We start from the raw sequence: 26907 nt of genomic DNA, 5'->3' as shown, positions 1-26907 counted from the left end.
CTGTGGAGCAGGCCGACACCAGGCAGCTGCTGTGGACCCTAGGCAGGGGTGCAGGAATATGCGAGCCGACCTCCGGCTACAAGTTTGCGGCATCACTGGGACCGGTGTGTGGAAGAACCCAAAGGAAGTCGAGTGGCTGGTTCTTGGGGTCCTTTGGCCCTTTTCCTCTCTTTTGGGCTCACGGAGTATTAAATTCAGGTCTCATCACTATGGCAAATTTTTTATTTCTTTCAGGCCTGCCTATTTAGCGTCTTTGTGTCTTGGGCTTCAACCATTTCCCCTGGCAAATCAACAGGTAAACAAAGCTCTTCCGTACCCAAACAGGCAAGATTGCCAAGGCAGATTTTAGGCAACACAACACCAACTTAATACTTACTAGCAAAGACACCATTCAGGCTTAACAAATGACATTTGATTTGGGACATAAAACTGAGGAGAACACAGCACCCAACATGGCATCAGGGCTCAGTAAGGGGTTAGTTGCTGTGTATCTACTGGGCAGTTATCTTTGTAACACCTGTCATTCAACTGTAAAACAAGGCTTTCACCCCCCAACCCTTTCCTGGAGACTGAAGTCTAAGGAGGCTTACATAATAAAAGGGGGACTTTGTAAAGCAAGTAAGGCTGAGGCAGCAGACATCTGGAATAGGAAGGGAGGAGGGACCCACTAGCAGGAAGTTACTCTTCCTACGTGTTATTCAGTTAATCTACCCTGAGTGAGGTCAGGCAGCCATGACACATGGCTCTGAACCTTTGGGAGAAGAAGGGGGAAGAGAGGAAAGTGGGAGGGGACTAAGGAGGTGGGGTGTGCACAAGGAAATGAGAAAACGGGCTTGAGAAGGGGGAAGGAAGGGACACCAAGGACTAAGGGACACCATGTAAGTGGTCACAGGCATCCCCAGGAGTCCTAGGGACCATGTCCCTGGGGACAGAGCTCGGGGATGTTGCCACCCTGTAGAATAAATATTTGAATATTTGAATGTCAGGTAAGGTACATATGGAATATTATCCAGGATCTCATGCAACCAGATTGAGCTAAACGATAAGACCTTTTTGTTGTGGATTATCGTCTCTTCTTTTTCATCGACTGATTCGTTGGCTCATTCAACAAACACTCGTGTGTGTGCGCAATGTGCCACACGCTGTTCTAGACATTTGGGATAGAAACACGACCCTGATGCAGACTCTGCTCCTGAGGGTCTCGTGGTCACTGGAGGAGCCCGGAGTGTCACCCTGGCAGAAGACCAAAGCGCTGGGGCCACCAATGAAGGCTCCAGGAGGAAGTCGCCTTTAAGGTCTGTGACAAGAGGAGGTGCTGTTTTCTGGACAGAGGGAAAGCATGAGTGTGAGAGCCCAGCATTTCTCAGAGTAAGGAGGCGCTGGTGAGGCAGGCAGGCACAGGCCTCTGGCAAGAAAAGTGGGGGAGGGTGAGGCTAGCCTGTCAAGGACCCCGCATGCCGTGCTGGAGGGGTTTGTAGAAGGGGTTGTGTTTGGGGAAGACAGGAGGCTAGAAGTGTCTAATCAGGGTTGGGGCACGAAACAGATGTAATTCTCAAAGAATGAAGTCTAGGGTCTTGGGACATGGCCACATCTAGAGCTGCACACTGGTGAGTCAGCGATGGTGGGACGGTTCAAGTCCCGGATGAGGCTTTAGAATGAGAACAGCACCAGGAATGGAAAGCGAACCATGTGGTTTAGACCGAAGGAGGAGGAGGCCGTGGATTAGACGGAAGGCAGTGTGGGAGAACAGGGAGGAGAGGCAAAGACAGGGAAACCCCAGAACCCAAGGGAAGAGACTTTTAAGAAGGATGAGATCCGACGGAGTCAAAATCAACATGCAGGTCAAACAGAGCGTTGGTGTAACAGAAGGGGAATCTGATCTCCGTGGTGACTGCAGGAAGAGGGTCTGTAGAGGTGCGGGGCCAGAGGACAAAATGCAATGGGTTCTAAACAGGTAGGGGAAGCCAACTCAGGGAATGCAAACCCTTTGGGAGGAAATTTGACCAACACCTTCCGGAGAAAGAGACGGTAGCGGTTTTAAGAAATGGCAGGGATAGGGGCTCCTGGGTGGCTCAGTTGGTTAAGACACTGACCCTTGATTTCAGCTCAGGTCATGATCTCATGGTTTGTGGGGTCAAGCCCCACATCGGGGCCTGAGCTGACAGCAAGGAGCCTGCCTGGGATTCTCTGTCTCCCTCTCTCTCTCTACCCCTCCCACACACGTGCTGTCTCTTAAATAAATAAACATTTAAAACATATTTAAAAAAAAGAAATGGTAGGGTTGAAGGAATAGTTCTGGTTTGTTTTGGGCGGCAGAGGGAAGGAGGGGAGGGCATGAACACTTTTTGAGCATTCCGCGTCAGCTCTATATTAGTGGCAAAACTTACATTGTCTGATTCTGACACTGAAAACACCCAAGAGGGTAGGTATTAGCCTTGTTATATATATGGAAAGCCTGAGGCTCAGAGAAGGTCCCAGGAATTTGTAAATGGCAGACGGGAGCTGGGAATTCAGACCTGTTCTCCCCAGTGTACCTCACTGCATTTATGTGTGATGATTTGTAGATTACAAAAAAGAAGGCAGAGAAACAGAGAGAGCTGGGGGGAGGGTGAGGGGATGATTTATCACCCAAGCCCCAAAACCTCTGTGGGTGAAGAGGGCATCAGTAGCAGTTATGCTGGGACAACAGGAGCAGAGGGGGGCCCCCGCCAGGCACAGAGGGGGCGCTTGGCCCTCTGACCTGGGACACGGGGAGGCTCCCGGTGCCGCCGAGCACCAATACAGACGTTTTCAGAGGGCATGCTCGTTTTGTTTATGAAGACATTCACGTATGACAGATCTGGAACCTCATGACAACTGTGAAGCAGACTTTATTTTTCTGTCTGTGTCGTGAGAGGGACACAGAGGACTGGATGGGTGGCGTGACTTGCCTCCGGGCAAGGTCCGGTGGAGGTCTGGGGCTGGTAAAGAGCAGAGAGACTGCAGAGCCAGGTCTCTGGACTCCGCTTCACCTTGCTGCCCGCAGGCTACTCAATACGTTTCCACCAATGACAAGGAGCAGTAGTCCACTGCTCTTTATAAAGAGCATCAATTAGTACAAAAGGAAGCAAACGGTTAAAAAAAAAAAAAAAAAAAAGAGGAAGGGAAGATTTAAAAAAAAATCCTCTACAGCTAAATATGTGAAGTCCTGATGGCTACTTTACAGAAGCGAGCTGTAAGGTTTTTCACAGTGAAGATGCACTTGGTCCCTTGCGGCCAAGTCTTGCAGCCTCGAGGGCGCTCCCAGCCTGTGCCGGGAGCTCTCCCCCAGGGCGCTCGCTGACTCAGGCCGCTCACTGCTCTAGTACACTGTGAGTTCACATAAAGGATCTGGTAGAGACACAGGCCCACGCATCTGTGCTGCTGTTCTCCAGGCCTCTGTACCAGCCAGATGTATGACAGTCCCTGTCTGGAGCCCGTCTCCGAAACTGGGCGTTCTCCAGCTATAGAAACACGGAGGCTCTTAGCAGGCGGGGTGTCCTGAGGTTTGATCAGAATTGTTTGCTGTATTTATTTTTTATTCCGAGAGAAGTATTTTGAGACAGGGGAGGGGGGGAGTGCAGAGAGAGGCAGAGAGAGAGAGAATCTCAAGCCGACTCCGCACTCGAACTCACGAACTGTGATAATGACCTGAGCCGAAATCAAGAGTCAGACGCTTAACTGACTGAGCCACCCAGGTGCCTATTGCTTATTTTAAAAATAGTATCTAGAGGTTTGTGGCCTCCTAGAGATGATTATTCTTACATGATGGCAAAAAAATGGCCTCAAGGGGATTCTTCACTGGTAAATTGGCTGTCGTTTGAGGCCTCAAATGACCAAATCCAAATAGTCATAATTCAACTAAAATAATCTCAGAATCCCCAAAGCCAGATTTGAAAAATACACACTTGACTTAATCTGTTTCATGTGGTGTTTCTGATAGGAGGGTTATTGTTATTTTTGTTACCTTAAGCAACTGGTATTTTTTATGAAAGTCATGCAGATCCAAACAAACAAAAGTCAATAGCAAACAGAAGGAAGTCACACAAGAGAGACCCAGTTTCACAGATAAGACACATAAAGCCACAAAATAAGATTAGCCATCTTCTTCGTTTATACTGTTAAAATTAAATGGTCTGACAGAATTTTTACTATTTAATCTTCAGGTGAGTTTCCAAATTCATTTGCCTAAGACTTTAAAATAGAAACCACAGCACATTAGGTAGAGCTTTTCCTTCAAAAGACAAAATGACGGTGAAAATACCCTAGAGCAAAGAATTGTATTTTACAACGTCCAAGATTTCAATTGAGGGCTTTGGCAATTATTTTCTCACGGCTTATTCATACCTGAGCCTCTTTTTAACCTTCTTCTGGCCAGTTTAATTTGATCCTGTAGAATCTGTACCCAGTCTCTCGGGCCAGGAAGTTTATCCACATGATTAGCGGTACAGTATTTTTCTGTGAAGACTGAAAGAAAATGTGAAATAGTGTTAAATACTTCAGCAAATAAAAAAACATGCAGATCTGAAATGGGAATATATCCCAAGAATAAAAAAAAAAAAAAAGGCGTATTTCTAGAAGACGTCAGTTCCGTAGTGCATGGCTTCAATCCCCACATTACATTCCTTTGGTAAAGACGGAGGTTGGCAGGGGCCCTGCTCATATACAGTGAACTGTGCTTCGGAACGAAACCGGCTATAAAATAGAAGCAGTTCTATGGTACTGCTCTTTCCACTTGCGTATATGTGTCTTATGGGCAGAGAAGAAAATGCTTCCTATGGGTCCACTGGCCCCATGAAAAAATTCAGCAAATGTATTATTACTGTTGTTAAATCTAATCTCATGCAAGATTACACAGAAAGATGGTGTTCTCGTGGTGATTCCTACTAAATCAGTACTCAATAATAATGCAGTTGTGTCTTCTTAAATTTATTTATTTTGAGACAGAGAGAGAGAGGGAGGGAGAATCCCAAGCAGGTGCAGAGCCCAGCACGGGGCTTGAACTCACAGTGAGATCATGACCTGAGCCCAAACCAGGAGTCGGGAGTTTAATCGACTGAGCCACCCAGACGCCCCTGTGCAGGTGTGTCTTAATGAAAGTCCCCATTTGTACTTTGAATCAGCCTCTTGCGTGCTGTGCCAGCACCTAGGAGAGCTACCTGGTAAGCACAGAGGGAACTATGGAGAGAATCGTGTGACAGGACGAGAGGGAGACAGGACAATGGCTTTATGAAAGCTACACCGTGTGCGGTTGCCCATCTCAGAGCTGCTGTGGACCTTTCTGACTCCCTCTACTTCTGAGCGCCTTCACACCCCATCTTTGCTACCTGCTGTCTGTAAGGACAAGACCTACACTCACGTTGCCTTCTTGGTATTTAAAGTACTGGTAGTTTTAGGGGCGCCTGGGTGGCGCAGTCGGTTAAGCGTCCGACTTCAGCCAGGTCACGATCTCGCAGTCTGTGAGTTCGAGCCCCGCGTCAGGCTCTGGGCTGATGGCTCGGAGCCTGGAGCCTGTTTCCGATTCTGTGTCTCCCTCTCTCTCTGCCCCTCCCCCGTTCATGCTCTGTCTCTCTCTGTCCCAAAAATAAATAAAAAAACGTTGAAAAAAAAAAAAATTAAAAAAAAAAAATAAAGTACTGGTAGTTTTAAAGCTTTAAAGGTTTCTTTTTAAAAAAGAAATGACCAAGGAAAATGTTGACAGATTCAATTATATAAAGCTAATTTTTTTTTAAGTTTATTTATTTTTGAGAGAGAGAGAGAGAGAGTGTGTGAGCAGGGGAGGGGCAGAAAGAGGGAGACATAGAATCCGAGGCAGGCTCCAGGCTCTGAGCTGTCAGCACAGAGCCCGACGCGGGGCTCAAACTCATGAACTATGAGATCATGACCTGAGCCCAAGTCAGGTGCTCAACTGAGTGAGCCACCCAGGTGCCCCAAAACTGTAACATTTCTATTGAATGAAAAAGAAACATTTCCTTAGAACGAGAAAAGCTCGTTGTGCTAAATACGACCAAAAAGGTTCAATATCTACCCCCCGCCCCAAAAGAGTTTGTTCAAATAAAAGAGCAACTTCAAAAGTCTCTACAGATGAACAAAGTGTATCTAGGAAAGATGTTCAGAAAACAGATAAACCAAAGGACTGCAAAACACACTTTGTCTCTACGAAATTAGAACCACAATGAATGTTAAGCTAATAACACTGCTAAAATTGTGGGGACCCGGCACATTCAAACATTACTGTTGGCATAAATGGCAGAACCCTTCTGGGAAATGAGGTGGTCAATACAGAACGAGGGGCTTGATACCTGAGAATCTTGCTCCTAGGAACTTAGCATCAGGAAATCGTTTGAAAGAAGGAAGAAGCCCATACACAAGGGTAGTCCATCCAGTTGTGGAGGACGTGGTGAAGAGGGGCAGTGGGGGGGTCTAGGTCTGGGAGTGGAAGCAGGCAGGGGCTCCCTGCAGGAAGCCACTGCTGTCCTCTGTGTTAGGGCAGCGTGAGTGAAGGCGGCAGGTGACTGGAATGGTATCTAGAACTGGCATTTCTGAGGAATCCTATGACCTGGTGAATATGGGAGCAAGGGAATGTCTGAGGGGCAAGGCAGGCTGGACTGGGTTTGGTTTGGGTCATGCTGATTTGGGGTGTTTGCGGAGCACCCATGGGGGGGACAGGATTCGGGGAAGGGGTCCAGGCAGAAGATACGGGCCTGGGAGGCACATGATTCTTTTTCTTTTTTAAATTTTTTATTCATTTTGAGACAGAGAGCATGAGCTGGGGAGGGGCAGAGAGAGAGGGAGACACAGAATCCGAAGCAGGCTCCAGGCTCTGAGCTGTCAGCACAGAGCCCGGCGCGGGGCTCGAACCCACAGACCATGAGATCATGACCTGAGCTGAAGTCGGACACTCAGCCAACTGAGCCACCCAGGCGCCCCGGCAGGCACATATTTCTATGTGGTGATTGAGGCAACAAGAAAGAACGTTGGCCAGTGAGAACACAGCGACGGAACAGCACTGGGTGGGCCGAGTACAGGGCCAGAGGGAACCCCAGCTGGAAGGAGATGAACGCACAAGCTTGGCTTCTGAGGGCCAAGTTGGGGGAACCGGAAGTGAGGTCTCGTAAAGAAGGGCAAGGGGTGCTAAAGAGGACAACAGACAACCGTGTGAAGTGCAAGAGAAGGTTGGGCAGGGCGGTTCTCACAGTGTCACGGGAGGCCCTCGAGGGAGCGGCAGGGTGGCCACAGATGGCATTCCAGAAAAACCCAGGTTCCGTGGGGGAAGGAAGAGATGAGGGGTTGGAGGGGAAGCTGGGGAAGGGCTGCAGGCTGGGGAGACACGGGCCTGGTTTACAGGCTGAGGGAAGCAGCCAGCATTCTGGGGAAGGCAGGAGGCAGTCACGGGAACCACGGCTGAGGTGGTGGGGTCCAGAAGTGGAGGCTGTCCCTGAACAGGAAGAAGATGCCCCCTCTGAGCCCGGACGGGATGGGGAATGGGGTAGATTTAGAAGTGGCACAGGCTGGGCCAATCACTCCCGAGACTCAGTGGCTCCACAGTGAGGGGTATGGAGAGCGTGGGGAAGGTCTGGAATTGCCTCTGATAATAAGAAGAATAGGAAGGCAGCCGACTGAGGATGTCAGGACGCCAAGCACAAGAGCAGGCTACCATCCTGTGGCACCTCGCGGCTCCGAGCTGGGTGTGGTACCACCGGATGGCAGGACCGGCCCAGGGTAGGACTCTGCTGGACAGTTCTGGCAGAAGGACAAGGATACAAAGCGCTGGAAGAGGTCAGCTGCAATTAATTACCTCTGCTTTCTTCGCTCCCTGCCTCCCTACACAAATCTGAGAAGGCAGTAAAGCCAGAAAGAGGCTCACACACTTGGAGAAATCTCTGGGGACCGGGGAATGGCCTAGCAGTGGGGTTGGCAAGGAGGTGACGGAGTAAGGGCAATTGAGAGTGTCAGGCTGGAGTAGAAAGCATCAGCAGCAGAGCTCTGTAGGAGAGCGCTAAGGTGTGGGCACCGTGGATGAGGGCCGGGCATGATGTGGCTGGAGGGCCAGGCGGATCTGTCATGGGCACAGTGAAGCCACTCAAGGTGCCAGCGGGACTTGAGAGCGAGAGGAAGGCGCATAGCTGTGATAAGAGCCTTGATGGACAGGGTCCACCCCAGCCCCAGCTGTGCAGAGGAAGGGTGATGACTGGGAAGTAGAACTAAGGGTCAGGGGTCGGGGGGAGTATCCCCCAGGCTCCCCAGTACATGGCATGTGAACGTGGGCGAGCAGGCGGTCTCCCCTCGGGGGGGATGCAGGGGACGCGATATCCCCGAGGTAGGTGTGATCTTGAATCTCCTCTGCCAGACTGTAGACCACTTCAAAGGTCTTCATTAATCTGGTCTCCCTCAGAGCACTGACCACAGTGTCCCGTACTGAGCAAGAAGTCAATAAATATTTGATGAACAAGCATATTTTCCAGTTTGGTTTCTAATGGCAGCGATTACAAGAGCTCATGAATTTAGACTAATTGGGGAAGAAACGCCTATCTGCATTAGTAGGAAGTTTTAAATTCATAGAATACAGTTAAAGAAACGAGGTTGTATCACATCCAGATGCCCACAGTAACATTTCCTAACCAGAGAGTTGCCAAAAGGTTCTCGAAGTCCTATTTTAACAAACAGAAGAGAATAATTAATTGCATTTAGCATGCTATTAGTTTATATGAAAATGTATACCACAAAAATGGTGTTACATATCATCTTACCAGGTAAACATCTCCCTCCCTGTAATATTATTTGTACAATTCATTTCCATAGTAACCCCTCTTTTCTTAGATTGCGAGATCCATGCATCCAAATTAGCACACACTAGAAAGCAGTGGTTCCAAATTGCAAAGTTGATGTGGATTATGCAGAATGACTCCCAGCAACCACATATGTCAATGTCAACAACCAAGTTTAGGAGAACCAAAGGGAAGGCTCTGGAATGTTTTCTCCCATTCTGTGAGGGGCTTCTCAGCAGATCTTTCCAATCTAATCTTGGGCCCAAATACCGTCACCCACTAAAATGGCAACAATTTCTGGCTATTTTTTTTTTCCTTTTCCAGTTAAAATTTATCCAGGTACAGGGGTGCCTGGGTGGCTCAGTCGGTTAGGTGTCCGACTTTGGCTCAGGTTGTGATCTCGCGGTTCATGGGTTCAAGCCCCGCGTTGGGCTCTGTGCTGATAGCTCAGAGCCCGGAGCCTGCTTCGGATTCTGTGTGTCCCTCTTTCTCTGTCCCTCCCCCACTAGAGCTCTGTCTGTCTGTCTGTCTGTCTGTCTCTCTCTCAAAAATAAATAAACATTAAAAAAATCAAAATTTATCTGGGTACAATAAAAAGAAGCCAGAGAGGTCTCTGTCTCCCAGGTCTGTGTCTGAGACCTTTGAAGGCACAGCACTAGGCTTCTCGAAAAATACCTATATAAAAAAATATTTCCACTGTGAGTATTACTGACATTCTGTTTTATGGATTACATTCAAACTTAAAAGAGACTTTTAACTTGAATCTGTCTACCGAAGATACAATCCTATACTGTGTAACTTGTGCAGATGAGACCTTAGAACAAGGCCGAAAGATTGTCATTGTATTGATCCGAAAATGCTCAATATGCTATGTGAATAGAGGTATCGAGTAAGCAGAATATATTTTGCTGTCTGAATCTGTAGCGAAAGGTCAAGCTATTATCCTGGTAACAGTTCCATTAGGAGTAATGATGTGAAAAGAGGCATTGCATTAATGCACTGGGTTTCCTACTATGTTAATAGTGGGTCATTAAGAATCATAGAACAATTTGCATTCATCCTTAGAATGCAATAGGTACTAAAAAGAAATTTCCCTCTTCTTCCATTCTAATATATTAAGGAGAAGCAAGGGCTAATTTTAAACAAGTCCAAATAATCCCAACAAGCGGACTAAGGCCAACAATTAAACTAAATAAAAGAGTTAAAGCATCTCCGGTGCTTAATATAATTTGAGGTCCCAAGGTACAAAGAGTACGTTAAGTCACTAGGGAAATGACAAATGTTCAATCTGATGTGTACGTGAAGAATGGCTTTTCTCATATGCTCGTGTTCATTCGAAGCGTGCCCTTTAATTGTATATAAATAATGAATAAGCTAGTGGTGGCTGAGCAGATCCTTCCCTGGGAACGCGGCATTTAATGTAATCATCAATGAACAGGCGGTATATAGTGTGTCTGAATGTGACATGCTGAGAACAGAGGGGATTGGCCGCGTTCCCCAAACAGCTATCTGTTCACACAATGGTTCCTAGAGGACCCTTAATTTGGATTCTTCTGGCTCCCTTTGCTGGGAGAAACAGAATATGGTGTGGCTTTTTGAAGGAAGTCACTGGATCGCACACTTTGAGAAGCAAGAGGGGACCTACGGAGCTTTAATGTCGCTGTGGAGCCTTCTACCCAGGCTACACCTGGCCGGCAGTGAGAGCCCAACCTCTGCTCTGATGACGCAGTTCTAAGTTATGGTCAAACGGACAAGTGGAAATCAAGGTGGACGTCAAGCAAAACTGAAGGCCGGGGCCTCGCGGGCGCCGCCCATCTCCCAGAGCGTGAGAGGGGCCGGGGACAAGGGTGAGAAAGAGAGCTCCCTGCAGGAGGGTCCTGGGGCTGGGCCGAGGAGTGGGAGCGCTCGGACCAGCCCTCAGGCGGAGGAGACTAGGTTTCCCTGCAGGCTGTGCACATTCCCCCTGCTCACCTGGGAGCCGCTGGAAGGCCACCGGCACCTTCCGGCACATTCCTCTTTCCTTTATTCTTTATTCTGTGAAGCTTCCCACGAGCTAAGCACTTTACACATCTATCTCATTTAATGTTTGCTGTAACCTGATGGTGCAGGTATTTTCAATCCTGCATTATAGACACAATCAAGGTACAGGCAGGTTAAAAAACCGGCCCCAGACCGCACGGCTCATAGGGATTGTGTTGTGCATAAATTAAAATTTTGTTTTTGCTCTTTCCTTTTTTTTTTTTTTTTAAATTTTAATGTTTATTCATTTTTGAAAGAGAGAGAGACACACACACAGAGCATCAGCAGGGGAGGGGCAGAGAGAGAGGGGGAGACACAGAACTCGAAGCAGGCTCCAGGCTGTGGGTTGTGGGCACAGAGCCTGATGTGGGGCTCGAACCCACGACCCGTGAGATCATGGCCTGAGCAGAAGTTGGATGCTTAACCGACTGAGCCACCCAGGCACCCTGAATTATTTAATTTTTACTTTAAAGTTATATATGAGCACACAGATCTTGTAAGAGAGTAACGACTGAATTCTAAATATAAGCAAATCAATAGCTAAGTTCAGGCTTCCCTGCGAACGCTGTCTCACTTTCATTTGCCCAAAACAGAAGCACAGTGGACAGCAGGGCAGAGAGCCAGGTGGGTTGTGAGATCACCTCCCTTCTAGACCAAAGGGGCCGGCTGGCCTGAAGCAAGGAAGGGAGAAGGAGACTGGGCCTTGGGTAGGATGGGTCTACAGGTATTTTTGGCTTGGAGACTGATGACTCTGGCCCACTAGGACTCTAATAGAGTATCTTTCCTTTGATGATATTATGGTGCTTCAGTTACCAAATTCATGGGACAGCTGAAATCCACAAGTCATGGGCTTGCTACCCATTCCAAACCCATTGTGATTTATTAAAGTCACAAGAAGTGTAGAAGTTCAGGTACTAGGAGGGAAAGGGAAAGAGCTAGAAGAAGGGCTGGCTGATGGTGTGGGGTGGGCCGATGCTCCTATCTTGGGGCAGTTGTTCCTGGCCTAGGGACTGGCTCTCCGCCGTGCAGGTTCAAACTCTGGAATTTGAACCTGACCACCCAGGGGTTCATGCCCGAGAAACCAGCTCACGATAACCAGACCTACAAGGGCCTGATGGATAAGCTATGATGCAGCTAATTAATGTGTAAAGGGGGGAGGGGTTGTCTTTCCAGTATCTGAAGCATTTGATGTCACAACCCAGTACTCTCACTTCTTGGAATCAAGATGTTGGAACGAAAAACTATGCAGAAGGTCTGAGTTGAACCAAAGGCAGCTGGATGGTGTGGGGCTGGCCAAGCTCAAGGACGCCTGTGGGAAACGGCCCACCCCAGCCCCCGCTGCCGAACTGGGCAGGGATGTTTCGTACCTGTGCCCTCCGCAGCACAGCCTGACCACAGCAGCGGTGGGCACCTGACCTAAGTCTAAGCTGCAGACTGCACAAAAGGCTGAGCTCCTCAGAACAGCAAACAATGAGAGGATGAGGGCTTTACAATAGTAGGCAAAGCCGAGACCTCCTGGTATTGAGTGGCCCTGACACACCTTGCAAACCGGAATTGTGGCAGGGGGTAGGCGACAGAAACCGGGCAGAGGAAGCCGGTAAGGAGGAGGACGAAGCAGACTGCAGAAAGGAGCCAGAGAGAGTGAGTGTCACCTGGGAGGAAGGCAGGCAGCGTGCAGGCAGGCTGTTTCTATCCTGCAGGCTCACAAAACAGCTTCTTCCTAAGGCAGCGATAGTAACACTGTGTTTTGAGACCAAAAGAGCCTTCCCGAAGAGAGCATTTTTTACCCCCTGGAGTAGAGCCTGATTCTTAGCCCACCGTCGATTACACGTAAATGACCACCGAACCCTGCTCTTAGGATGACAAATTAGACAACCCAGCAAATTAGTAAAAATATACAGCTAGAAAGAAAACAGAGAATACGGAAAGCAAAGAGGTCTCGAAAGCAGCCAGGCAGATAGGACGGTTTATCTATAAAAGAACAACGGACTCAGAGCAGACCCACAACAGCAACAAAATCTGGAAGACGGTGGCAGGTTTTCAAGTTGCCCTGCAGAAACAACCCTCAGTCCAGAACAGATTATCCCCCTAGACTCCACGTCCTTCGATACTGAGGGTGCCACAAAGAAACGTCCAGAACAGAAACTGAAATGATACACCACAGAGACCCTCATTCAAAGAATTGCTACAGGCTGTAGCCGAGGAGGAAGAGCTCCAAACACCCACCGGAAGCAGAGGGGAAGGGCGGGAGGGGACACAGGGAGGGAGGACAGGAGCTGTAAGATACTAAGAGCTCGCGCAGTGCGAGATGAATGAAAGCTGGGTAGTGCAGGCTCAGAGGCAGACAAAAGACCAAGTGCAAACAGGTAAAGCATGAGCTCAGTGTACGACTGAGAGGGGTTGACAATTTGTGTGAATGAAGAGGATAAGGTTAAAATGACTGACTGCCCAGGGAGAAAAGCAAATTAAATCCTTCCCTCACGTTTTAGGCAAAAGTAAATTCCAAGTGGATGAAAAAGATCTGAATATAAAAGATAAAACTTGGGCTGGGACAAAGCAGCAGAGAATACCATTCTATTATGGTCGGGAGAGTTTCTTAAAACGGGCACAGAAGAAACCACAAAGCACAAAGCAGTCCATCTGGCTGTTAAATCGAAACTTTGGTGTCACACGCAAAGTTTTCACAGGCTAGAAAGTAAGAGAAAACAAACATCTGTAACACAGGCAACCGACAAAAGGATTCACAGAAGTCAATAAGAATACAACAGCCTAATGGAAAAAACAGGCAAAGGATGGACATTCACAGAGGCAAATAACCAAACGGTAGTAAATATGAAATGATGGTCAAACTTATTAATAATCAGGGAATCCACCACTGAGGCGCCATTTGAGACTGGGACAAATTCAAGTTTGTTAACACCATGTGTGGGCAAGAACGAGGAAAAATAGGATCTCTTTTACGTTGCTGATGGATATATAAATGATATGTCACGTCAGAGAGCCATCTGACAACACTTAATGAGGCCGAAGTTGCTCATATGCTGTGACTCCATTCCGCTCCCTGCGTGTCCCCTGGAGAAACTCCTACATGAGCCACAGGAAACACAAAGGTGACTGTTGCCATAGGCAACTGTGCACAAGAACCACCCTAACTGTCCTTTAGTAGAATAGAAAACTGGAGAAAAAAATTGCTTTCTTTGTATGGTTTTGCAGTTAAGATGAAAAAATGAGATTCGTAATATACTGAGATGGATAAATCTTGGGGAAAAAAAGGACACAAATTTGCAAAAGTACAGTATGAGGCTGTGTATGTAGGTTCATAAATTCATAAGACCATAGTCAATGGGATTTCTGGACACACACCTAGGCAATAACATAGAAAAACATAAATGGGACAGATTCACACCAACTTCAGGTTACTTGGAGCGGGAGGAAGACAGACAAGATATAGAAGGCAGAACGTTTTGATTTTTTAAAAAAATAAAGAAGGTGGGTGCGAACTAAATATAACATCTGTTTTTAATCTCGGTGGGAAGGTGGAGAGAAAATGAATCTTGGAAAATGTCTTCAACACATTCACGATGAAGAGGAATACTATTATTCCCACTTCTGCTAACGGGGACAAATGCCAGCCTATGAAGGAATCAGAAAGTTTCTCCTAGGACAATGCCGTGACATCAATCCTGACCGGACCTCAATCCACTGCTTCTATCCGCTCTCCCTCAGGGTCAGCCGGGAGAAGGCTTCAGCTTGCCTGCCTAAAAGCATCAGTCCATCACCCCCCAGGTCTCGGCTGAGATGTGACCTTCCCAGGCAAGCCACCCCCCCCCCCCCCCACCGCCCCGAGTTCGTTAACCCGTGGTTTTCAAAATAACAACGCTTAGCGATCACCGAGATGCCGCGCTCGGCAGGGGCAGAGATCACGGCTGTCTCGTGCGTGGCCGGCACAGGTCAGGCAGCAGTTGGTGACAGAATAAACCTGAGAATCATTTTGCTCTGGTCTGTGACTTAACTTGAAAGAAGTCAAGAATTCCTTCGGTAAACGGCCACAGGTCTTGAGATGACCCTGAGCCCTCGAAGTTCATTTCGGATTTCATTTAACAATGAGATTTAGCACAGTCCGTCAACTAAAGTGCCTAAAAACGAAATCTTTAACTCACACGTGAAGAAAATACAGTGAGGCCAACAATAACGTGTTTATTGATGAAATGAGAATATTCTACCGAATTATCTATGCCAGAGACTGTAGGGCAGTCAGCTGGTCGAGGAGAGCGAAACCTGACCATGCTGACGGTCAAATTGTTGGTCCCCTAGTGCCGATCCCTGTGTGGGGCCACGATTTTCGGTTGGTTGTTGTAATGGAAAGGGCCCTACCTATCCAGAAAATTGATTCCCAGTTATATTTATTTAATTCTCTAGGTTTGCTTCTGAGAATCTGGACTAAGATTACGGAAGCATGGAATTTCTGAACTGGGAGAGAGTTTAAAAATTAGCCAATCCCCACCTTTTTTTTTTTTTTTTCCGAGAGGTCATGTTTCAAGACCTTCATGGCAGAATCAGGAGTAAATCTACACCCACAAGGCTCCTTTTCAGTACCCCCCAACTGGTGGGACTTTGAGGTCTGAGCAATCTTGTTTAATCACAGCGGTTCTCAAAGATTTGAGGCCACGGCAGTCTGGCGGAAAAGAACAATACTCTTGTCTTCCTTTTGCTACAATGGCATCTCTGTCTACAAGAAAGTGCCTTGAGTGGTTTCTCAAATTAAACAAAGTTAATTTTAAATTTACTTCGACTTAAGAGAGCCCTCAGCAGGGCTCATTTATAATACGGCTTGGTGGGAAATATGATTAACACTTTCCCCTGGCTTGCTGCTACAGCACATGTTTGTTTAACATGTTTGCTATATTTCAACGGAATAAATTATATCTGCGAGATATTAAGGTCTGGATAATAACAAGTTCTGATGTCATGGTGTTTTACTATTTACTCCCTTTTCTGGGCAAAGAAGAATGTTTCAGAATCACAGATTTATAGAAATGCTATTTGGAAGGCATCTTGGAAATATAGAAGTCACTTATTTTACAGATCAGAGCCGAGAGGATCATCCGTTCAAAGAGTCAGGCAAGTGGCAGAAGGGCCACACGGACACCAGTGCTCCCTCTGCCTGAGCTCGGCCGCTCACAGTGCTTCTGTGTCTGTCCGCTCTGCACAGACACGATGAAGAGAAAGTACTGAGTTCGCCTCTCCGTTTTTAAAGCTTGGGTTCCCTGCAGTAGGAACTTTCAAAGTCACTCCACGAAGTCCAGAGTTCACGCCCTGAGCAGTAAGGCTGGAAGCTGCACTCACAGTCCTAGAGTCCGTTAGGGCACGTTCCAGAAGTTCAGGTACCATTCTGTCCTTCACTACCACTCAGGGACGGCCGAGGTATGAAGACAAGAGCAAGGAGCTAGGAGGGCAGTGGCAGCGACAGGGTCTCGCCTATGAGGATTCGGTCACCAGATCAACCCACTTGCCACCATCCCTGCCCCTCCCCCCATGGCTGTCGTGTGGCGGTGTGACCTCAGGGTGACGACACTGGGTGTCAGGACTGGCCCGATGCCTCAGAGCGAGGCTTTTGTTTTCTGTTGTGTTTTAATGGTGACAACTCCCTCCTCATTGAGGTCAGTCATAGGAGAGTTGGGAGCTCATATTTTGAGGCTGTCGAAATAAAAGTTCTCAGAGTTCTCTCTGATACTGTCCTTGAGGCGCCACGGTGCCATGATGCTGAGGGCCAAAAAACCACATGGATGGATAAGCATCCTTAGGTATCAAGAAGTCTTGAGATGGCCAAAGCAGGAAATGGCTTACCAGGCCTGCTTATGGCTTCCATTATTGGGTTTATTCAAATCATGGTCCCGTAATACCATTATTATACTTAACGTTTGGAAGAGAATTACTCTCCGGTGTGAATGGAAGCGTGACCCACTAGTCTCTCCACATTACCTACCGTGGAGGCTGCTCTAGGACATTCAGCAACAATCAAGAGTTTTCAGAGCCTCCCCTGTCCAAACTGGGTGTAATATCCGGGATCACCTTGATGCAATCTGGCCGACTGCTGGGTACCACTCGATTTGTCTGTTGGTGTTTCTTCGCACCTTCAGACTTAGATTCTGCCGTCTTTGATTTCAGCTGCCCTCCTCCGAGTCGTCATGGAGAAGCTGTGTCGTTATCCCATTATTCGTGCCCTGTGTCCATCCGATGTAGTGGAGTTGTATTTACATTTTTAAGAAGCCACGTTTTTCAGTGAAGAGAAATTGACCGCCTCATTCCTTCTGTCTCTCTTTCCTTTCTTCCTATATTCATTCATCATTAATTATGTGAGTGGCACTGTTTCATGTGACAAGGCATATGCAGAGCAAATACAGAACATGGTCTCTACCCCACAGGGGCTTGTGGTCTTGTTGAGGAGACAAGATGCCCAAACATAAATAGGATGACCGCGTATCCTGATTTGTTCAGGACGGTTCAGAATGCCCGTTTTCCCGGTGAAATGGTTAAGAGGACCATTTTCACTCTCCAAAGTGTCATGGTTTGGGAAACAAATGACCCTGTCATTTTCCACATAAGCCATGAGTAGCAAAGTGAAGGGTTAAGCCTTGGTAACGTGTGCTCTAGGAATGCAGGGAAAACAGAAATCAGTGCAGGCTGGGACCTGGAGAAAATCTCGAGGTAGAGGTCATGCGAGGTGGCTAGACCGTGAAGAGCTGGATTCGCTCAGAGAGAAGGAGCAGAGCATCACAGACCTGGGAACACAGCGTAACTCACGGTCCACAAGGAGGACGGGATGCGTGAGAAACAGCGCCAGCACTGGGCTGGTCACCTGGTGGGAGGGAGCACTCAGACATGTAGTTGCAAGGAGAGAGAAACCCAGTGATGGCGAGTCTGGAAATGGCCGGAGTTTGCACTTGACGTCATGGGCAAAGAGGGGCTGGGTGGGGAAACGTCAGGAAATTTTGTTTTACAAGGTGTTACTTGGTCACATCCTAATACAGCATGCACTCGAGGGGGAAACGCAGGGCGGGAAGGATATTTACAGAGGTTTTTGCAGAGCGTCAAGGACGAGGTGATGCCCAGCTAGATTAGGAGGGCGTCAGAGGAGCGGAAGACCAGGGGCGAGGGAGCAAGGACAAAAAGAACCGGCAGGGCTGGGTTAGGAGGGGGATTAGCGGCAAAGGCAAAAAGGCACTGATGAGGATTCCGAGCTTTCAGAGGTAGCAAGCAGAATGTAGGCACCTCCGGGGAGTTCTGTTAGAAGCCCTGTGCCGCCGTTCAGGCTGTGGGGGTAAGAGGGGCACACGTGACTCTTTCAAAAAAAGACCAGGCCGGGCCCCAAGCCCTGCGATTGAGCTGGAATGTTCTGTGTGTCTTAGTCCCCACCGTCTCCGGCCTCACTCGCTCCTGACTTCTGTGCACATTTCTAATGAGGAGCGGCCCTCACTGAGCTGCACATGGCTAGGCTGATGGTGTGGGTGGTGAGGAAGAGGTGCGGTGGGAGGTACTTACGGAATACTGGATTTACTCGGTGATCAAAGGAAGGGGTTGAGGAGGGGAGGCTAAGGTTCTGAGAAATACCAGGAGCCGGCCATAGAGAAGCATCAGAATCGAACCAAGAGCCAGATGCAGGAAAGACAGAGCCTGGAAACACAGTGTAACGGGAGACTTGAGTGTAGGGGTGCAGCCCCTGGGAAGACTGGGCTGCTTCCAAGAGGCAACACCTTTCTCCTCTAAGGGCGCTTTTAACGGGATAGACACAGCCACGCTTGCTTTTATACAAAGATGTCTTAAAGGCAGGCAAAATCGGGGCGCCTGGGTGGCGCAGTCGGTTAAGCTTCCGACTTCAGCCAGGTCACGATCTCGCGGTCCGTGAGTTCGAGCCCCGCGTCAGGCTCTGGGCTGATGGCTCGGAGCCTGGAGCCCGTTTCCGATTCTGTGTCTCCCTCTCTCTCTGCCCCTCCCCTGTTCATGCTCTGTCTCTCTCTGTCCCAAAAATAAGTAAAAAATGTTGAAAAAAAAATAAAAAAAAAAAAAATTAAAAAAAAAAAGGCAGGCAAAATCGATGACAGCGCTCGGTTCAATTTTAAGTGAAGGTCGATGGATTTTCAAGGGGTTTTCTTAATGGAAGCTGACTTATTCTTAGTTTTTTTCTTTTCCTTTGTTGGTTTGTTTGTTTTTTGGGTGGGCTTACCATCAGTCCACAATACTGCAGGGACTGTATGCATTCCATGATCATTTGCATACGCACTTCTATGGCGGGAATTCAAGTGAGTATCAATTCCTGCATCTCTCAGATTTTTGAGGCATATCTCATATGAGATCGTCAATGACCATTCATGGAACTGAACTGAAACATTTGCCAGATTATGGGCACCAACTATAGGTCCAGGAGAAAAGTGATGAGGACCATAATTTCACCAATTCTGGACTTCTTATGCAATTCTGCTTCCCCACGATGGGAAAGAAAACAGAGATGTGGCATTACATTGTGACGCTGGCGGGAGGGGTGGGGAGGCGTTTGAGATCAGCCAATCTGTTGCGGGATCCACGGAAAAAGGAGATGGGCTATACAGAAAACACTGCTTTCTATTTCCGGGGCCCTGGCTGGCCCATATGGTGCCACTGTGCAAACCGGGAAGACACCCCTTCCTTGCGACATTCTTACTTGAATCTGCCAGAAAACTGTCATAATAAGTACGCAAGTCGACAATGTCAACAACGGGAAGGGGGTACCTGTAACCCTGTGCAACGATGACACTGGAGTGGCCCCGTTTGTGCTACAGAAACTGATCTCTCTTGACAGGAGGCTGTCTTTGTCAACCCCAGCAGGGGTGTTAAAACGCAGGTTTTGTAAGAATTCGGTGACTGGGAGTCAGAGCTGAATCCCTGCAAGTTAACCTACAACTGGTTCCTGCCCATTATGTGAGAGGCTGGATAAAGACCCCAAAAGCCGTGACCTTCTTAACAGATCTCCCCACACCTCTTATTTGTGCCTTACATGGCAAGCAAAAGGATGTGTAATTTTGAGGAGGGTGAGATTCCTTTTTGAGCTTATGGAAGACCAGGGACAAAGCAGGAACAGACTTTTGACTTGCTGTGGCCCCAATCCCCCAATTCTGCTTCATCAGGTCTGGGATGTTGCCTTCGGAAGCTCAGGAAGAAGCTTTAAAAAGCAGCTTCTGCTTGACACACCGCCCCCCCCCCCCTGCCGGGGGGCTAAACTGGCGTTTATCCCGGGCCTGTTTCACTGGCGTTTATATTTATATTCACGGAGTTAAATGCTTCCAGGTAAACAAACAGGTTGGTGAGGACTCAAGGCCTATCAACTTGAACAGACTTCAAACAGTTCTGGTGGCGGAAGGCTTTCACCCATGTTTTATTTAACGTAAACTTCATTAAACGTATTCTGTAGTCAACTTTTTCATCCCTTTGCACGGGACACACTTCCCATCCTGTGAAGTCTGGTTCAGAGTCACCTATTGTGTGAGGCCTTCTCTTCCATGGCTGTCCGTCCTCTGTGCTTTCTCCCTCCATTCAGGAACGGGCACTCTGACGCTCATTTTATTCTGCCTTGGGGGACAGTTCTGTGTGCGTGGCTCACTGCTGACGCGTCTGAAGGTCAGAGGCCATGCCTTACTCAGCCGTAAATCACACGTTCCTGGCTCACAGCGGGTGGGCACCAAGGTGGGGGCCGTTAACAGAGCTTTCACGCCTGCTGATGATTTCTGCGTGTGCGAGGTCAATGATACTGAGAAGGTTTTGGTTGTTCTCATGACTTATCCAGGCGTGGAGAAGCAGCAAGGACGATGTTTTTTGGTGTCACACTGTTTGGTGAAGAAGCTGGCGAAGTAAGTGCTCTAAACTTGCGGCCCAGGAGACTGGCCGGGAACTTGCCCACAAGGGAGGCCACGCCTTCTTCAAGCCTTTAATAGGGAAAACTGTACAACATTTGTTCTGGGATCCAGATGTTCGAGTCGTGCTGAAGTCTGGAAAGGCCTTTCGCCCGCCTTGGTAAACTAGGCAGTTTTTCAGGGAAGTCCTGGTGAGGTACCACAGGCATGTCTGAAACGAGGACCTTGCACAACACAGCCGGCACGAATAACGTCGAACCCCAGAGGTTTAAAAGGATGAGAGGCGTCGACACGCGCTGTCGTCTCGCTTGTTCCAGGAGACGAGCGGGGCAGCCTTCAGAAAAAGGGCTGTTCTTAAGGAACAGAGGAAGGAGACGGTTTCCCAGGAGGGCTGTTGTATGATAGAATCGGCCATCAGCATCAGGAGCTCGATGGCTCGGATTCTCCAAGGGTCGTGTCAAACCATCTGCCTTGTTCAAAGGCAGATTCCTGGGACTACCCTACACCTACTGAATCAGTCTCCGAGGATGGGACCCAGAAATCTGAATTTTGAACCGACACTTCAGGTAATCCTGATGCACGCTAAAATACGAGACCCGCCATGGAAGGGGTTGAACGTACAGGGCTCTACACATAGAATGGCTAAGATTCAATACCACCTACTTGTCACGGGGCCTCCATAAAGAGTGGGGAAAAATAATCAACAACTGTGTAAGAGTCACAAAGCTGAGAGACGGGCTGTGTGTGTGAGAGAATTATAGACTTGTTACGTATTATTTTGCTGTTATACATTATGCAGCGTATCCTGTTTTAAGCTGATCTGATATGTCAAAATACGAACAGATAAATTAACAAACGATGATTTATCTTCCAAAAGGATTCCTGAATTAAAGCATTCATCAGTTGGTTTCAACTGCCAAACAGTGCAGCTAAAATGTAATTTACAGGCAACTTTGAAAAATTACTTACGTGCAGCGTGACTTTCAAGCTCTTTCTTTGTGGTCCTGTATGCTGCAAGAGTCTGAGCTGTGACTCTTTTCCTTGGGGAAGGGATCACACTTCTGTTCTCCTCCCTAGCATGATGGGACCGATGATCACTAGCTTCCGGGGAAGACCTGCCTAGAAGCTAGAGAGTAAATTGAGGTAAAGCTACCCTTTTACCCAGAAATTCACTCTGAATGTGCTTTGCATACACAGTGACTGACTGAGTCGTTTTAGATGATTAGTATGGTGACTTTCCTAGGGGAATTTATAAAGAATCCAAAATGATGCATTTTGAGATGGAAATTTAAAGTTGGGATACCTTTTCTTTTTTCCTCCCAGATACTCCAAAGCAATGAGCTGTGCTAAACAGTGGCTTTGGAGCCAGACAGGCCTGGGGTTAAATCTCGGCCCTACCACTTCCTGTGTATCTTTAAGTTAAGGAAGCTGACTTGACTTCTCACAGCCTCAGTTTCCTCTCGTGTAAATGAAGAGCACATCACCAGCGCTGTTAGGACATTCAAGCCCAAGCCGACGTTCCCTCCCTGGTCTTACAGAAAGTTCTCAGGATACACACAACTTACTGTCAAGAAATGAATGATAGAGTGGACGTAAATTCTACCCCAACCATATTAATTTACATCCCTGTGAGGTCAAACTGAAAGCAGAATGGTGACGACGTACAATAAAAACAGAAGGTGAAAGTATTGTGACAGGACTCACACAGACCCCACAGGTCCCCAGAGTTGCTGGAATAAGACGCGAGCTTTTGGTGGTCTGCTGGCCAGAGCCTCTGAGGGGGTGATGCCGACTGTGGTCGGGCTCTCTAACCCTGTTAGAGGCACAGTTCAGTTTCTGGAGGAGCACCAACCAAGAGCTCCCTTCCTTCGCAGGGAGGTTCTGACCCCAGCGGACCATCGGCACTGACTACCCTCCAGGGGAGCCACAGTTTGGGCTGCACACGGGGGTTGCACGGAGTAAACAAAGTAAACTAAGGAAGCAGTCGACCAGGTCTTTCACTTGACAGGTGCACATCATTTCCTTTGAATGCAAGAAGATTCAAGAATCTAGCAGAGTTTGATAGTAATAAAACTTTCTCAACTAATCACTATGAAGCTGAATTAAAAACCCTAACCCGGGTTCTAAAAACCGCTCCACTGCGGGGCGCCTGGGTGGCTCAGTCAGTTAAGTGTCCAACTTGGGCCCGGATCATGATCTCGTGGTTCATGGGTTCGAGCCCCACGTCGGGCTCTGGGATGACAACTCGGAGCCTGGAGCCTGCTTGGGATTCTGTGTCTCCCTCTCTTTCTGCGCCCCCCCCACCCCCCGCTTTCACTGTGTCTCTCTCTCTTTCAAAAATAGGTAAACATTTAAAAAATTATTACAAATTGCTTCGCTGCAACTATGTCTTCTGAAGAGCACCAGATCCGAGGATTGTATCAGTATTCAAATAACTCTCACTAAGGCACACTGCGTGGTTTCCTGACATCTGATATCAAGAATTAGCTGGCCTCGAGCAGGTGTAGCACGAAGTGAGGACAGCATACCTGGGTACTGACCTCCATTCTACATCCTGGTCATGAAATCACTTCTGAATTAAATTCAAGATACTAAACCATCCTTGGCACTAAAATCTAAGGCTCCACTTAATCAGATCGTAAGTTGCTGCTTTCCAGAGTTAGACTCAAAGTGCTCAGGTGACTGTTTCTCATTAAAGACCCTTTCATCATCAATACCTTGCATCATATTTATAAATGAATTTCTAATGAATTACCAGAAAGTGTTAACTACCATAAAACAGAGGAAAATATGTCAAAAATGTGATCTCTACAAAGAGGCTTATGTTTTATTTTCAAGATACTGTCAGGGGGAATATTAATTATCACTACAAAGAGCTTTGTTAATAATCCCACAATAGATTCTTCTTCAGTCCATTTCTGTTCTTATTATAAGCGTTTTACAGATTTTTGTTTGTCTCCCCCCCCTCCACTGCTGTTTTAACCAACATAGTCACTTCATTTGAAACAAAGTCAGCATCTGCTGTTATTTTTAGTTCTAATATTTAATAAAATTGACCAGTCTTGTATATTGCGAGTTGCAGGACTTTTGAAACTAATACAGTATTGGTGCACTATCCCCTAAAGGATAGAGGAGGAAAGACAATACTTCATATCTATAAAATTTTGTTAAAGTATGTGGTAGGGGCACCTGGGTGGCTCAGTCAGTTGGGTGTCTGACTCAGGTCGTGATCTCATGGTTTGTGAGCTCGAGTCCCTCATCAGGCTCTGTGCTGACAGCTCAGAGCCTGGAGCCTGCTTCGGATTCTGTGTCTCCCTCTCTCTTTGCCCCTCCCCTGCTCACACTCTGACTCTCTCTCTAAAAAATAAACATTAAAAAAAATTTTTTTTTTTTTAAATTAAGTGGCAGACACCAACGGTAACATGAGTAGCTTTGCTGCTATTGTGTACAAAGAAACCATTTTATCACTTGCCCAGATTACTCAGATTCAAAAGACTTGGGCTGGGGGAAGTAAATTTCCCCTTTTATCTCTACCAATAAGTAGCAAGAAAAACCGGGTAGAGTAACCTTCAATTACTAGCTGCTTTCAAAAACCACCCTATATCGTAATATGTGGGTTAATAAACTTGCAGCTAAAGGAAAAAAATATCAAAGGAATTAAGGAAATTAAGGAAGAAAGTATCAAAGAATTAAGAGAGTTGTACCCAAATTTATACTGCACTTTGGTTCCCCCCCTTTTTTTTTTTTTGCTTTCATTGGCATTTTATTAAAACTGGGAGAAATTTATAACATTTTTGATCTCTATCATTTCAGATTGGTTGGAAGAAGACATAAGGATGGGTATTTAGTACCAGAACTATTAGGTCAATGAATTAGGGCCAAAGTCAAGATAAAAAATAAAAACTCACCCAACATGTACTGATGGAAACCCTACTATATGTAAAGCTCTCAGTGAAGCACAAAAGGTAATCAAACATATTTAAGATTGCAGCTTGTCCTCAAGATGCTTACAAGAAATTATCAGAATAAATCAGGTAAAGATGTTGGCTGACCAGTATAAACAGAATGTCCTTGTTAAGAAAGACCAATCGGATACCATACCCATATTGTGAATAAAGATTTTAGGAAAAAAAAAAAAAAGAGTGTAGGAATGTATGCAGTAAGTTCTGAAGAGTGGGACTATGGAGGCCTTTTAGCTTTCTATACGTTCTTATGGTTTGGATTTTTTACAAGCATGTACTATTTTTGTACCCAGGGGGAAAGTCTAGATCAAAATATATGTTTATGAGTAAATCCTACAAGGAAACAAGTGAATATACAGTATTTGTTGACTTAAGTTGGTGGCTTATGGTTGGGTTTCTGTCCATTTTAAAGTGTTTTTGTTGTTTTAATAGAATTTTAATGCCAGATTTAATTCAACAAAACAGTGTATGGAAAACTTAAGGTCTTTGATTTGAATAATCTGCTTTATTGAGTATGAGGAGCAGAAGCCTTATTATCCTTTTTTAAAAATGTTTATTTATTTTTGAGAGAAAGAGAAAAAGAGAGAGGGGAGGAATGAGCATGAGCAGGGAAGGGGCAGAGAGAGAGAGGGAGGCACAGAATCCGAAGCAGGCTCCAGGCTCTGAGCTGTCAGCACAGAGCCTGATGCAGGTCTCGAACTCACGAACCTCGAGATCATGACCTGAGCCGAAGTCAGTCGCTTAACCAACTGAGCCACCCAGATGGCCCACCTTGTTACCATTTTTATTTCTAGCTAAAGAGTAGGGCTGTGAAGAAAATTAAGGCATGTTCTCTATTTCTCTGTGCACTACACTTTTTCAAACTATCGTATGATGTCCAGTCTCCACTGAAAATGGCAGAAGCAACCCCTATCACTCTACTTGTAATGACATGTTTCATTACCATCTAGTATAAAGGTAACTCCTCTACTGTCATTTACAGTTCCCTCATTTCCAAATACTTGCATACTGTTAATACACTGTCCTGAAAAGAAGGAAATTAAAACAATTCCTAGCTACATTTCAACGTGTTTAAAAGCTTCAGCCTAAAAAGCGTCATCAGCCTGACCCTCGTGTTTCTAGAAGGCTCCAAACATATTAAATGGAAATGAGACCCTTCTCAACTTTAGCTGGTCTCAGTTACATCACTGACCATTCTTCAAATTCAGTAATCTTGTTTTTAGTGTCACTTCAGGCTGAATCATCTTTTTCAGAAATGACAGGGATTGTAATGTCTCTGTAGCTTTGCTTATTTCATACAACTCAACTGTCACTTTAAGTGAAAAAACTCTGTTGGAGGATGATAAATTTTCTGTTACTGAAGGCTTACGTCCTTCTGGCCACCAACAAAGGCTGTTTGGTACTTGCTAACTGTTTAGAAAAAAATCACAATATTTTGTAAAGTTAATTGTGGGTTTCCAAGTATCCTTAAAGCGCTATTAAATTCATTTACTCATTTTGCAAGATAACAGGAAGCAGAAGTGAGGCAGGAAGGCTCTCTGGGTCCAGTCCCGGCCCACAAGCCACGCGAGGCCGGGACCGAGCAGTGAAGAATCCTTATCAGTGATTCCAGTGTAAATTAAGGCCTGATCCTCAAATTCCACTTTCATGGTAGCTGTGTTCATATTTGAGAATTCATTTACATTAAAAAAAAATAACATTTAAATATTTCTATTACCTGAAATTACATTTATCAGAGTCCTATCCACGGACATTTCAAAGTTAAGAAATAGGTCTAGGATGTGGAACTGGATGTAAATGAACTCATACTTGCACCTGCCTGGCTGCTGTGACGCAGTGGAATTCAGGCACCTGTTCATGAGCGCTAAGGGGGGGCGGGGAGACTCATGGTTTTCTCTGCATGTAGCTGGCATGACTGCATACACAACCAGAGGGAGCAGAGCAGGCCAGGGATGTGTGGAGGTACACGGGATCTGCCTTCAGAGTGGGGTCACTGACATTTAAAGTATCTTTAGAAGGGTGCCTGGGTGGCCTAGTCGGTTGAGCATCCAGCTTCAACTCAGGTCATGGTCTTGCGGTTCGTGAGTTCGAGCCCAACATCGGCTCGCTCCTGTCCGTGCAGAGTCCACTTCGGATCCTCTGTCCGCCCCTCCTTCCCTCCCCTGCTCATGCTCTGCCTCTCAAAAATAAATAAAACATTAAAAAAAATGTTAATGTTTGTTAAAACTTCCTCACTGAGCCTTGTTGGAAAAAAAT

At 46.7% G+C, this 26907-nt stretch overlaps 1 protein-coding gene across 8 annotated transcripts in view; it reads right to left on the bottom strand.

Moving 5' to 3' along the window:
• The window catches only part of BEND7 (BEN domain containing 7), an 82779-nt gene that overhangs the window by 10227 nt on the left and 45645 nt on the right, over window positions 1-26907 (bottom strand). For all 8 annotated transcript variants that reach the window (XM_058682180.1, XM_058682183.1, XM_058682178.1 and 5 more), the window contains one exon: window positions 4366-4485. In XM_058682180.1, coding sequence (XP_058538163.1) covers window positions 4366-4485 — 120 coding nt within the window. The remainder of the gene's footprint in view (window positions 1-4365; window positions 4486-26907) is intronic.

The sequence above is a fragment of the Neofelis nebulosa genome, chromosome 8 (assembly GCF_028018385.1).
Source record: "Neofelis nebulosa isolate mNeoNeb1 chromosome 8, mNeoNeb1.pri, whole genome shotgun sequence".
Taxonomy (NCBI): Eukaryota; Metazoa; Chordata; class Mammalia; order Carnivora; family Felidae; genus Neofelis; species Neofelis nebulosa.
The sequence above is the reverse complement of the archived record's forward strand: the minus strand, read 5'-3'. Positions and strand labels throughout refer to the sequence as shown.